Raw genomic sequence first — 14,671 nt, forward strand, 5'->3', positions numbered from 1 at the left:
TTAATGATTTAGTTGCGTTTTTGTCATTGAAAATTACATTTCTGTTTGGCTTTTAGGCTTTGAAGACATATTTGACAACTTTATAAAAAAGAACATTGACAGTGGAAATAGCCGATCTACAAGCGTCGCGTCGCTTGTAGATCTTGTAGATTTTTACTTAAAAAAAGATATATGAAAAATGTTCATAATCGTGTCCAACATGGACACGATTATGACGATTATGAAAAATAATCGTGATTATGTCAAATAATTGCGATTAGACGATTATGTAATAATTGTGACAGCACTAGTTACAACCACTGAACTCCGGCATAAGGGTTTATACTACAGTATGTGTTCCAGGCTGATCACATCTGGCACTTCATCAGTCTGTGACAGCGAGCACAAAGCAGCCAATATGGGGTGGTTAGGGGTTTCCCAGATGAGTGGGCTTTGTCAGGGTATTAACAGATATAATGCAGACAATTAGAGAGACCCCCGTCCCCAAGGCCAACATAGTAGTAAATAGATGCCTTATGGATGCTGACAGAAACAGGAACGCAGCTTTAAATAGCTCTCAGCGCATGTGTCTCTATGTGTGTGTGTGTGCGCGCGCCCCAGCTGTTGATTTGCAGGGAAGCGGCAGTCAGCCAAGCAGGATGGAACTGTATTCAGGCCTGTGTGGATACACATTACACACACACACACACACACACACACACACACACACACACACACACACACACACACACACACACACACACACACACACACACACACACACACACACACACACACACACACACACACACACACACACACACACACACACACACACACACACACACACACACACACGCTTTGAACTGAAAGAGGAGATATGACACCAAGAGAAAAGACTTAAAGGAGTTTTGTAGTTCACCCCCAAAATGACTTTTTTTCTATTGATTACTCATGCCATGGAGAGTAGAGTTCAATAATATTTTTTGGTTTTTGTCACATTCCTAAGACAAAAATTTGATTCGAGTAAATTTACCCCCATTGATTCCGGATGGGGACCCGTTTCGAAACGGGTCCCCATCCGGAACGAATGGGGGTAAATTTATTGTTATCACATTTTTGTCTTAGGAATGCGACAAAAAACGAAAAATATTATTGAATTCTTGTCTCCATGGCATGAGTAATCAATAGAAAAAAAGTCATTTTGGGGGTGAACTACTCCTTAAATGGGTCCATTTGGATGCGTATGTTCTCTCTCAAGAGTTTAGATTTACTGTGCAGCCAAGGGATATGGATGCGATGACCTGGGTGCGATTGTAAAACACATGAACCCTAGTGTCCCTATTCTGGACATGTCATGATACAATAGGTGAACTTTTTTTAGCAAAAACGGGCAAAAAAAAAGTCACGGAAAAAAGGAAGAGGGCCAAGTGTAGGCCCCTAGGGAACCCCAGTCCACGAAGTATAAAGTATACGGTTGTGGACTCATGAAGTCTGTTTTGTTTATTTGTCTTGCCCTTCTCTCCTTCGTTGCCACCAGATAGGACTGTCACAATTATTACATAATCATCTAATCGCTATTATTTTACATAATCGCAATCGCAATTATTTTGTGATAATCGTCATAATCGTTTACATGTTGAAAAATGTTTATATATGTTCAAACATTTAAAAAATAGTGGAAATAGCAGATCTACAAGCTCACAACGCGTCGCTTGTAGATCGGCTATTTCCACTATCAATGTTCTTTTTAAAGTGTAAAGTTGTCAAATATGTCAGTAATTTCTTTGTACATTTAGGTTATGTGTCATATCTGCCATGTGCAACATCAAAGCCTACAAGCCAAACAGAAATGTAATCGTCAGCGACAAAAACACAATTAAATCGTTAATCGCAATTATTCGAGTGACAATTAATCGTCATGTAAAATGTCATAATCGTGACAGCCCTACCACCAGATCTGTGCTTTGTCGCGGCGCGCAAAACAGCGCTGTTCTGTGTGTGCACCGCTGCTCATGTGTGTTTCTCTCTGTGTGTCTCTTGCACGTTTCCGTGTGACTGCCATTTCCTGCAGGGCCTTGCTCGCTGACAGGAAGGCTAATAAAACCCTGAGGGGAGAGCGGAGAGAGAGGAAACCACTTTTGTTTTAGTTAGGTGTGCGTGCGCGTGTGTCCGCGCGCGCGCGTCGCCAGTCAAAGGTTAGAGCCAGAGTCGGTGCCCTGTACTGTAGGAGACTTTATGAAGAGGACAGACCTGGACATTGAGAGGCCCGCTGGGAGAAAACAAAACAGAGCTTTTTGGAGACGCCCAACCAAAACAAAGCAGGGAGGACTGTGAGACACGCGTTCTAAAGGCTAAGCAAACCCTCATCACTTACCCAGTGGTGAGTAAAGGTCACAGGATTGGTCCTATGATCCACACAGGAGCGTGAAAATAGCGCGTAGGGATGGGCTGATATGAAAATGTCATATCACGTTTATTGTGACAAAAGAAATCGCGATTTACGATATTATCACGATAATCAAAATTCATTATCCTGGGGCGGAACACGATTTGCCAAAAAATAGCAGATCTACAAGCTCACAACATGTTGCGTTGCAACGCGTTGTGAGCTTGTACTGTAGATCGGCTATTTTTTGGCTAAGACATTTGATAGAGAGTGAGAAAAAGACTGTATCAAGTAGGTATTATAAGTACCTTTTACCAATAGAGGGTTTAAGTGGTACCGGATATGCAGCTCGGCAAATTAAAGGTGAATTGATCCCAGTGCATGACGGAGGACAATATCATGATATAATACATCTCCACGATACGATTATCGTGAGTGTTTTTTATCACGATAAACGATAATATCGCTTATCGTCCCATCCCTAATAGCGTGAAAGCCACACTAGCGTTCCGTTTCAGTTATAACAATGCGTAAAATTATGATGTTTTCTAAAACCTATATATTCTTACCGTTTTACATACAGCCAACCGGTTGAAGAAAGCTACGCTTTTACAAAATATCCGAGACCATTAGGAGTTTAGGGAAGATGCTTCTGTATCGCTTCTATTGCTAGTTTGACCAATGCAAATATTCTTCAAATATTATCTTTGTAGGACTCACCAGCCACATGGGTTAAGGTTAAGACCGATTTATATTGGTTGCACGCTGGTGTCACACACCAAAAATAGCAGATCTACAAGCTCGCAACGTGGCGCGCTGTGACGCATGACGAGAGTTTGAAGATTGGCTATTTTCGGTGCGCGACACTGGCACCCAACACATTTCGAGTCCTTCTTTAGAGAAAGCCAAACGTTAGGCAAGGGAAAGACATGTTGGACTCTATGGTGAATGATAACTGTAATCCATGTAAAGGGTAAAGGCCCATTCCCACTGGGCCAGATAACAGATAAAAAAATCTTTTTCTCCAGATATTTTTCCATTCAAAGTGGATGGTAGATACAGATAAAAAAATATCTACCACGGATAAAAGTATCTGTGGCAAATATCTTAGTTTATTAAAGTGCAGTGTAATCGGAGCATTATCAGTTAGGTTTACAGGTCTATTAATGTGCTAGACATATATTGCAAGATTAATAGCCCCATAGAGTCATCATGCATTTCCTCTTATTTTTTCAAGTCACACTCTCCAAAAGCACCGTGCTATAAGTCAGTGTTTCTCAACCTTTTTTCTGCATGGGCACACTTTTCATGTCCCAAGAATCCATGGGCACACCAACATAATACGGGGGTGTAAATACCGTCACCGTCGGGAAGAAACCTTGTATCGCCAAGTTTCAAATTCGGACGTTTCTTCGCAAAGTAAAGCTCGGCTTCATCATACAAGGCTGTCGCACAACAGTAGTGAAAACAGCAGATCTACAAGCACACAATGCCTCGCGGTGCGAGGCGTTGTGTGCTTGTACATCGGCTGTTTTCACTAGTTTAAATCATTTTTAAAATGATAAATACAATACTGGCTTTCAAGCAGTTTCAAGGGGCACACTTGACCCTTCTCAGGGGCACACCAAAGGTCCCCATGCACAGTGGTTGAGAAACACTGCTATAAGTTACTTTTAACATTCCCTGGCACAGCAGTGCACATGGCACACGCACACGCCCCAACCGTGCCAGGTAAAGATGGATGTTAGACGGTAGAACGTGGAGTGGAATATACTCACGTGACCCCGAAGCGGTCCTTGAACATGATGTGGTTCCTGAACGTCCTGTTGACGTCCAAGTCGATCTGCTTGATCTCTGTGGAGAAGTTAAGAGCCTGCTTCTTCATTCTCTGTGGAGCGAGAACAGTTACAGGACATCAGTGGCAGGGTTGTCATAGTTAAATAAATACTTAAAAAAATCAAACCTTGGTTCGAAGTGAAGCGGTGAACTTCTATTCTATGTGTTCTAGAGTTATGAACTCTGTGATCTATACATTCTTTATATATTCTGAATTCTACATTCTTTATATATTCTGAATAAATGAATGATTTTATCTGGAGGGCCGAGTTATCATGTGAAGCTTGACCAATCCTCAAAGTATCCAATCATCAGACCGGGAGGGACACTACACACATATTCTGGACGTACAGGACAGATAAAACCTGTTCATTCTGAACTGAAATGGCCATATATGGACATGGGACACACATTTTGCTTTTTGAAAAAGCCTATTCATTCTGGACTGATATTCTGGACGTACGGGACAGATAAAACCTGTTCATTCTGGACTGAAATTACCATATATGGACATGAGGTGACAGACATTTGTTTTAGAAAAAACCTGTTCATTCTGGACTGAAATGACCATATATGGGCGTGGGACACACAAAGCCACTCATTGGAAGCGGTTTTCACCGCTTAAAAAAAAAACATATATATATTTTGTTAACTGAAACAAGATGGACTAGAATAGACTGAAATGTTGTTACATTCCCATTAAATATCGTATATATCTTTGACAGTGTGCTAGACCTTTTTCTTTCATTAAATGAAACTAAAATAAAAGCTGCTTAAAAGAGAAAAAGTATTGGGTTAGGTTTTGTATTATGCATAGATCATTTCCTCGCCTCAACGTCAAAGGTTATGGGGCTGTGAGCTTACCTCGTATTTCCCCACATTTTGCTGTTTAACCGTCTCTATGTCCAGAAGCAGTGCCCAGGCTTTGCCTCTCAGCTGCTGAGGGATCCCTTTGTACACCCGCTTCACCATCTGAAATAATACGCAGCACAAGCACATCATTTAGAATTATTGAATTCTTTAACCAGTGGAAAAATCTTGAAAATATGTGCAAATCTTTGAATATTATGTATTTTCAAAGCGAACGTTTGTAACTCAAATTTTGCTTCTGGGGGTGGTCCCTGGAACTAAATATTTTGAGATGGGGGTCTGTGGCCAAATAAATATCATTTTGGGGGTCCTTCACATGAAAAGGTTTGAGAACCGCTGACATAGTAGTCAGTCTCTCAAGAACAGACTAACTGAGCTCCAGTTAAGTGAAAAGGACCTTTTCTTTGACGATGGCTAGCCAGATTGCTGACATAGAAACATAGGTTTTTCAAAAAGCCTTGGAAGGATTCAAAAGACACTTATAGAATCGGGTCAAAATTCAAATGTTCACGATTAAAAAAAAATAGCAGATCTGCAAGCTCGCAGCGCGGCACTCGGTGCCGCGCTGCGAGCTTGTATATCTGCTGTTTTTCAATAGTTAAAGCATAAAATAATGATACACAATAATGTGTGCCCGTTATGAATGGGTTAAAACCCCATATGGTTGACTGGAATCCCCCAGGGCTCTATACTAGTGTCTCTTCGATTATTGTGGGGAAGGATTTCACTGAAAATTGCAGATCGACAACCTCACCAGGATGCTGGGGATTAAGTGGTTAACTCTCGGAAGGAGAGGAGGCCAGCCTTGAACAAAATACATAAATACACTTACACACATGCAAACATGGGCAAGAGGAGATGGAAATATAGAAAGAGAGAAGTGTACTGTAAAATCATGACTGTTCTTTTTAACTCGGAGAGAGCACAAAAGAAACCAAATGGACCCTTAACTCCGAGACTCTCTTGCGTTAAATGAACACTGCATTGGACGATTAGGTAATTTGGTCACACCTTACAATTTAGGCATTTAGCAGATTCTCTGAACAATAAAATAACAAAAAAATATTATCTGTACATTGAAACCATACAAATTATAGGATGCCAGGTCAACAAATGACCATGGCATCTGTTTACATAACATGCCATCTTTAAAGGAAACTTTGAGTTTATATTTTAGATAGTCATTAGAGAAAAGAAAAGATGAGTGTTAAAATGTTTTCATTTACTTCTTTCTATCGTTTGAGTGTTTTTTAACAATTTAGATTTGCATGCATGCATGCATGCAAGTGGCAAAATGTTTATTTTTAGACACAACAAGCCCATTCCGAAGATGCACCACAATCTTTCATGGGCAGATGTGACTTATGGGGGCTGGTGTAAATAGTAACAAAGGAATTGCCGGCTTATTGTGTCTAAAAAGACATATTTAGCCACTTGTACACATGCCCCCACCCACTGAAATCAAAATACTAAAATCGCTAAAACAATAGAAAGCAGTAAATGAAAACATTTTAACACTCATCTTTTCCTTTCTCTAATTACAATCTAAAATATGAACCCTTTTTGTAAAAAAAAACAAAGTTGTCCTTTAAATGACATTTTAATCTTTGCATAAGCCTGCAAGGTCGTCAAGGCTAGGGCAAGTGCTAAGGGCAAAGGTGGCGTCTTAAGAGGCGAGTCTTCAGATTACGGCGGAAGATTGGGATTGAGACTGCAGTAGAGGTCTTCACGGGTCCAAAAAAGCGAACCGAAATCGAAATGGACCGTCAAATTTCGTCCGATTCCGACCTGTTCCGAAATAATAATCAAATTACAAAACCAAATCCGAGTGGCCCCGTAACGGTCTCGTCCGATTCCGTCCCGTTCCGACTTTCTTTATTTTTTTACAGACTGAAACCTCTGACATGTTGTCCCGAAATCCTTTTATTTCCGAGGTTCCGAGAGACCCGGCCATTTAATCATTATTAAAATCCCCTTTCATGTAGTCTACCGAGATCCCTCACTCACGGCAGCTGTGCGGCGTGAGCTGTTAACTGATTGACAGGCAGAAGAAGGCTGTCAAGGAATCTATATTAACATCGAAACAAATGCCATGCAGGGATAAAGGAATACTTTTAAGCTATTATCTATCAACAGAGGTAAGTCAATTTTGGCCGGCGACAGCAGGAGTAGCTGCTACGCATTACGCACACGCATGCGTTACGCACGCACCAAGCTCTTTTTCCCCCGCTGTAAATCTGATCTTAGACCAGCATTATCATCTCACAGTTACACAGCCATTCATGTCGCTGCCTCGCGGCTAAAAACGGACCTGAAACTGATCCTAGGTCAGCCTAAACACAGCACGGCACACACGTTAAACAGAACTCCAGTTCGTTCCGTATCCTGATCATAGCGCAGCGGCGCACGCCAGCGCACACACACATATTGATTGATTGCTTGCTTTACAGTTTGCATAAAAAAACTGAAAGTACACACACAGTACGGGTCCTATCGGGTTATTCACATGATGATTAGAGTCCCGTGTTCCGAAGTGTTCCGAGGGAAATGCGACCGTTTCCAACCCGGCTCCGAGTGATTATGATAAAACACTGACCGAACCCGGTACGGGTCTCTCGGGTCCTCGGGTAATTTCGGGGTCGGGCCCCCGTGAAGACCTCTAGACTGCAGTTCTAACTGCAATGGGGATTTCGTTCCACAGTTTGGGAGCCAGAAGGGAGAAGAGTCTGGGACGTGTGGTGCGTTGGCCCAAATGTTCTTCTAACGGCTTCCCTATATTAGCATTGTTGGATGAGGGTTGGATCAGGCTTTGAAGATATGGGGCTGCCTGCCATAAACCCTATATTATACTTCATAGAGTGGTGTCCCCCAGGGCTCTATACTTGGCCCCCACCCTTTTCACTCCAGGGGACTGGTATGTGGAAACACACCAAAAGTTGGGTCACGATTATGACATTTTACATGACGATTAATTGTCACACAAATAATTGCGATTAACGATTTAATTGTGTTTTTGACGTTGACAATTACATTCCAGTTTGGATTGTAGGCTTTAAATTTGCACATGGCAGATATGACGCATAATCTAAATAGACAAAGAAATTACATTACATAGTTTATATAGCCGATCTACAAGCTCACAACGCGTCGCTATGCAACGTGTTGTGAGCTTGTAGATTGGCTATTTCCACTATTTTTGAAAATATTTGAAAATATATGAACATTTTTCAACATGGAAACGATTATGATGATTATGACAAAATAATTGCGATTAGACGATTATGTAATTATCGTGACAGGCCTAAACCCTCAGGGTTCCTTGAGAACCAAATGGACCTCTAACTTTGACAATTATGAGAGTTCTTGAAATTAAAAACCAATTAGAACCACTGCCCGGCCTACACCAAATCTCTTCACCTAATGTTGACCTCAGAATAATGAGGTTAAATGACAGCTAGAGATGCATCAGATCTCTGTTCTGTGTCTCATGACTAGACCAGGGAGGAGGAGTAAGGGAGGAATTCAAGCTAAAAGAGGAATGGAAAACAATTTATGAGTGACAAAAAGGGAACGCTGCATCAAATATGGTTTTGTCCCGAGGCTAAACTGAGACTGGAAGGGATTCATGTGATTAAGTTCGTATGGCGGCCATCACTGCACTGTGTTAATTTTGACACACGATTTAGATTTAGTTTAGTCACAGTCTTTCGAATAAAATGTAATTTAGTTTTAGTCATATTTTAGTCATGTTTTAGTCGACTGAAAATCATTTGATTTTAGTTAAATCTACAGTTGATTTTGATGACAAAAATTCATTTTGGCGGGCCTTGATGGCGTTGTAATGGCTAGATTTTACACTTTGTTGCATGCTGAAAACAGCAACACACAAGTGCGACCAAACATAAAATGACTGATAAAATCAACATTTCAGTCTAGTTTGTATTTGTTTTCAAAATTGTCAGTAAATTTAGTCATTTTTCGTCATAGCTTTAGTCAACGTAATGTTCACAGAGCCATCACAGACCTTGTCACTGCTCCTGTACTTGTCCCACTTCTTCACCATCTTCAGCCATTTCTCCGACCTTTCCACCTCCTGGTGCTTTTGCTGAAAAGTAAAAAAGCCAGAGTCATACTCTACTTAAGGTCCGGTTTGTACGCAAGTTTAATGTCATCCGCTATATAGGCAATAAGGCAACGTTTTGTAGCGTCGTTTTCTACGTTCTTTCATTTTCTATGAGCAATTCATACCCTCCCACTGTTGTTATTGCTCCTACTATTGATGATTTCTTGTATAGTATTGTATGTCTTTAGAAGTCTTGGTGAATTGAATACACAGGACCACAATGGATTGTGTTATCCTTTTAGTATTATTGAATAAATGTACTTTTTGCAGACTGTTATTTAATATGCACTCAATACCTTCGCTTCAACAGCACTGGGTGTGGGTAGTTCCTCCTCGCTGGTGCAGAAACAAATACATAACAGCAGGCAGACACGATGTGGCATGATAGAGAGAGAGAGAGAGAGAGAGAGAGAGAGAGAGAGAGAGAGAGAGAGAGAGAGATAAAGAGACAGCAAGAGAAGGAGGGAGACCGAGTGAGAGAGAGAGAGAAAGAGAGATACAAAACCAGAAATATGATGCAGTTAGTTAGCTGGAATAATTGGCCCGTGTAAAGTAACTAAGTAGATCTACTTAAGTAATGTACTTAAGTACAATTTTGAGGTATTTGTACTTTACTTGAGCCATTTCCAATTTCCAATACTTTTACTTCACTACATCTCGGATCCAAATGTTGTACTTTCACTTCACTACATTTATTTGAACACTTTAGTAACTAGTTACTTTGCAGATATACATTATAATCTATCTATAAATGCGACAAATCTCTGTCTGTCTGTCTGTTTGTTTGTTTGTAATCCGCGTATCTCGAGAACCGTTCGTCCCACCGGCTTCAGATTCGGCACGCGCGTTCCCCGCTGCGGCGCGGAGTGCAGTGCCGGGCCTCGGCCCGACTCGGCATGCGGTTTTCCCGAAGCGGCGCGAAACGTTCGGAATCTCCTTACGCGGAGCTGATTGTTAACATCAGGCTGTTCCTGAGGAAATCGGCACAATCGCTGACTCATTGTGACATCACTTCATAAAAGGCTCTGACATCACGTACGCCAGGAGTCAACAAAAAATCTCTGTGAATGTGTATGTATGTATGTGAATCTCGAGAACCGTTCTTCCCACCGGCACGCGCGTTCTCCAGATTAGATATGGGCATAAAATGAATCCCCGAATGCGGAGCTGATGTCTGACATCAGAGTTTTCCGCAACCGGTACTGTGTGTGCAGAGATCTCCATATATTGGGGTTTGCATTAAAGGGTGGGGACAAAGGCTAACAGAAGGCAAACAGATGGTCAAAACGGGTCCTATGACAACATGACAACAGGTATATTGGGGTTTGCATTAAAGGGTGGGGACAAAGGCTAACAGAAGGCAAACAGATGGTCAAAACGGGTCCTATGACAACAGGTATATTGGGGTTTGCATTAAAGGGTGGGGACAAAGGCTAACAGATGGTCAAAACGGGTCCTATGACAACAGGTATATTGGGGTTTGCATTAAAGGGTGGGGCAGGCATAAAATGGACGCAAATAGACAGATATCTCCATATATGGGCATATGGGCATAAAATGGACCCAGAACTATATCTGCAGTGATCTCCATATATGGACATAAAATGGACGCCGACAGACAGACAGATACAGATATCTCCATATATGGGCATAAATGGACACAGGCAAACAGATGGTCAAAACAGGTCCTATGACAACAGGTATAATGGGGTTTGCATTAAAGGGCGGGTCAAAACGGGTCCTATGACAACATGACAACAGGTATATTGGGGTTTGCATTAAAGGGTGGGGACAAAGGCTAACAGAAGGCAAACAGATGGTCAAAACGGGTCCTATGACAACAGGTATATTGGGGTTTGCATTAAAGGGTGGGGACAAAGGCTAACAGATGGTCAAAACGGGTCCTATGACAACAGGTATATTGGGGTTTGCATTAAAGGGTGGGGCAGGCATAAAATGGACGCAAATAGACAGATATCTCCATATATGGGCATATGGGCATAAAATGGACCCAGAACTATATCTGCAGTGATCTCCGTATATGGACATAAAATGGACGCCGACAGACAGACAGATACAGATATCTCCATATATGGGCATAAATGGACACAGGCAAACAGATGGTCAAAACAGGTCCTATGACAACAGGTATAATGGGGTTTGCATTAAAGGGCGGGGCATTCATTCTCTATTTACATCGTTCCCGAGTTGGCCAGGTCGCCGACTAGACGCTGGGCCGCCCGAAGGGCGGCCCAGCTTCTAGTATTATAAAACATGCATAACCCACTTTAGTCCTATTTTATACCTAGGCTATTTGAAATCTATCTAAATCGTTGCGATCTACAAGCTCACAACGCGTCGCAACGTGTCGCATCGCGACGCATTGTGAGCTTGTAGATCTGCTATTTTCAAACATTTTGAACTTTTACTTTTGGTACTTTGAGTACATTTGTATACCAATACTTTTGTACTTTTACTCAAGTCAATTTTGAAATCCAGACTTTTACTTGTAATGGAGTATTTCTATATTGCAGTATTGATACTTTTACTTGCGTAAGGAATATGAGTGTTTTTTTCCACCACTGGTCCTAAGCTGGGGTCAAACCCCCCTATAGCATGCTGTCAGGCAGGTAGACTTACTGCAGGAAGCCGAAGCGGTCAGTGACCTTATAGATGTTATAGTCAGCATCCTCCCAGGGGTCGATGTCAACACCTTCTCTGCGCCCCTGGAAACACACATGCACAGCCCCATTAGGTGTCTCGAATGAAAATGCAACTTCTACCACTTTTTGTGGTCACATGTTCAGATAATGGATTCTGATTGGCTTAAAACAGTGGTAAATCAGTCAACAACCTTGACTTGACCACGCACACTGTTGTGTTGCAGTTGTAACATTTCCAAGATCTTGCAAGTTACAACTGTGTTTTCTTTCATTTATATGGTAGAAGTGGTAGAAAAGCAATTTACCATTCGAGGGTCGTGGGTTGTTGGCTGATTTACCACTGTTAACACTTTCAGTGCCAGGGCGTCATATGACGTCCGACACGACCTTGGCAATGATGCCAGAAATTAATATTGGCGTCATATGACGTCAGATGCTTTTTTTTCATATTACAGTAGCACACAGTCTGATCTTGCCCTCAGCACAGACAGGGCCCTCTGGGCTATGGGATTGTGAAGTCACACGTCATGTGACCAAATTCGAGCACTCCGGTTGGCCGGTTCCCCCCAGAAACAAGGGTCTAGACTCTAGAGGCCCATTATATACACAACAAAGTCACTGGACACACAGCAATCAGAGGGAGAGATAGATATATTGAGAGAAAGAGCGAGAATCAGAAGCAGAGAATTTAGTTATAAAATCATTAGATTTAGTATTATTTAGAGAGATAGAGATAGAGAGAGAGATCGGAATGTAGAGGTTTTAGCAAGGAGGAGTGGGGGAAGGGCTAGTTTCTTTGTTTAGGTTGGAGGGGGGGTCCATTTTGTAAAAAAAAAAAAGAACACATCGCCACCACGGGCCAGGCTAAAATCACGGAGGTACTCGGCTGCTACACCCACGGGCCACGGCCTCGATTTTGGTTCTGGCGGCCAGAAAAGCTCCTTCTACGGGCAATCGGTTCATCAGCGAAGGCCTCGGCTGGAACATCCACGGCCTCGATTTTGGTTCTGGCGGCCAGAAGAGCTCCTTCTACGGGCGATCGGTTCATCAGCGAGGACCTCCGCTGGTACATCCACGGCCTCGATTTTGGTTCTGGCGGCCAGAAGGGCTCCTTCTACGGCGAGGCATGCATGCTGCCAGGGACAGACCACCGATTGCTACGGTTTCTCCCCGCGCCCTGTAGGATGCACTGCTGAGCTGTGCTGCGGTATGTTCTCTACGTTTCACTTTGTTATACGTCTGTCTTTCAATGTTATATGAGATAAGTGCTGTATAATGTATCAAAATGTATGAAATATATGGCCCATAAACCATAAAACTGTCTCCGCGACTCACAAATGGGTCCCGACCCAAACGAGAGAAGCATCCATTTCATTGTAAAGTCGACATTCAGAAACGCTGATTTTAGGCTATATTCTTCACTGCATACTACGTGCCACTCACGTTAGAACTAGGGATGCGGTATCGGTACTCGTGGTATCGGTACTCGACCCGATACAACCCTATTTTGCTGTACTCGTACTCGCCAGATACTTCTCACGGCAGCGCCCGATACTCTGCTGGGGCGTCACAAGGGGGAGAAAAGTGGGACTGAGTTACTAGGGCTCAAGGTGAAAGCCAGGGCCTTAATTATTTTATACTTTTGCTATTGAAAAATAGCAGATATGCAAGCTCACAGTGCCGCACTGCGAACGAGGCACCAGTGCTCCAACGATACAGCTGCGACCACTTAAAGGCATCAGCATCACGGCATGCCTTGTTGCGCTAAACTTACCTCTAAAGTTGAATCTCTTTCATATATCCTTCACCACCTCACGCAAATTGCAAAGTATAGGCTACTGTAGGTAAGTTAAACTTCCCACTAGAAAGCTGTGTGTGTGTGTGTGTGTGTGTGTGTGTGTGTGTGTTTGTTTGTTTGTCTCTGTCGCTCTTGTCTTGCAAGCTCGCTCTCTCGGTGAAGTGTGTGTCTGTCTGCAGGGACGTGCAGAGAAATTTTAGAGAGGCAGGGGCTGATATTTATAGAAGGCCTTTTGGTGGACAATTCTCTTGAATGCAGCCTTCAGTTATGGTATGGAAAGGGCCCGGGGACATTTGCATTTTTTACCATAGTAAAAAAATGCATTCATGGACACTTTTTACAGACTGATCTGGCAGGGGCTCAAGCCCCCGTTGATGTCAAATTGTCAATGTGTGTACGTGCCTGCCTGCCAGTGTAGCACAGCTGAAAAAAGACGATTGATTGAAGAGAATAGAGATTCTGTGGGCTTCGCCACCTAGTGGTGGAAGAAATTACCTCTGGGAACTCAGATTGCTGTGGGCTAAATCAATGAATGCATTTCTGAGAATACCAGAAAAAAATAATAATTTGACATTATGTTATAGTTGCGGAAATTGGATAATATATTTTTTTAGAGGAAAAAAAAAAGCGTAATTTAAATACATTTTGTATTATTAATTGTACTCGTATCGGTACTCGGTATCGGCGAGTACTCAACATGAAGTACTTGTACTCGTACTCGGTCAGCAAAAAAGTGGTATCGGGACATCCCTAGTTAGAACATTGTTTATTTTGGCGATAATGAGCCAAGGACATCACATCACAGCCTAGTATAGAACAGTGGTTCCCAAAAGGTTTGATCGCGAGCCCCGGGGTGGGGGCGCTCGCCCTGGAACCTCCAAAGCACTAGCGACCACCCTCCACAACTCAAGCCCGATTTGGGAGACCCTCCTGGGCATGGCGCTGCTCGGCGTCGGCCTCTATACCTCCGTGACTCACAAATGGGTCCCGACCCAAACGAGAGAAGCATCCAT

The 14,671-nt window shown here is 42.5% G+C and overlaps 1 protein-coding gene across 2 annotated transcripts in view; it reads right to left on the bottom strand.

The window, feature by feature from the left end:
- Positions 1-14,671, bottom strand: part of LOC308294693 (uncharacterized protein) — a 63,405-nt gene that overhangs the window by 17,790 nt on the left and 30,944 nt on the right. For both annotated transcript variants that reach the window (XM_080737484.1, XM_080737485.1), the window contains 5 exons: positions 11,838-11,923; positions 9,494-9,533; positions 9,099-9,179; positions 5,069-5,176; positions 4,147-4,256 (listed from right to left, as the gene is read on the bottom strand). In XM_080737484.1, coding sequence (XP_080593610.1) covers positions 4,147-4,256; positions 5,069-5,176; positions 9,099-9,179; positions 9,494-9,533; positions 11,838-11,923 — 425 coding nt within the window. The remainder of the gene's footprint in view (positions 1-4,146; positions 4,257-5,068; positions 5,177-9,098; positions 9,180-9,493; positions 9,534-11,837; positions 11,924-14,671) is intronic.

The sequence above is a fragment of the Nannobrachium achirus genome (assembly GCF_963921795.1).
Source record: "Nannobrachium achirus genome assembly, chromosome: 11".
Taxonomy (NCBI): domain Eukaryota; kingdom Metazoa; phylum Chordata; class Actinopteri; order Myctophiformes; family Myctophidae; genus Nannobrachium; species Nannobrachium achirus.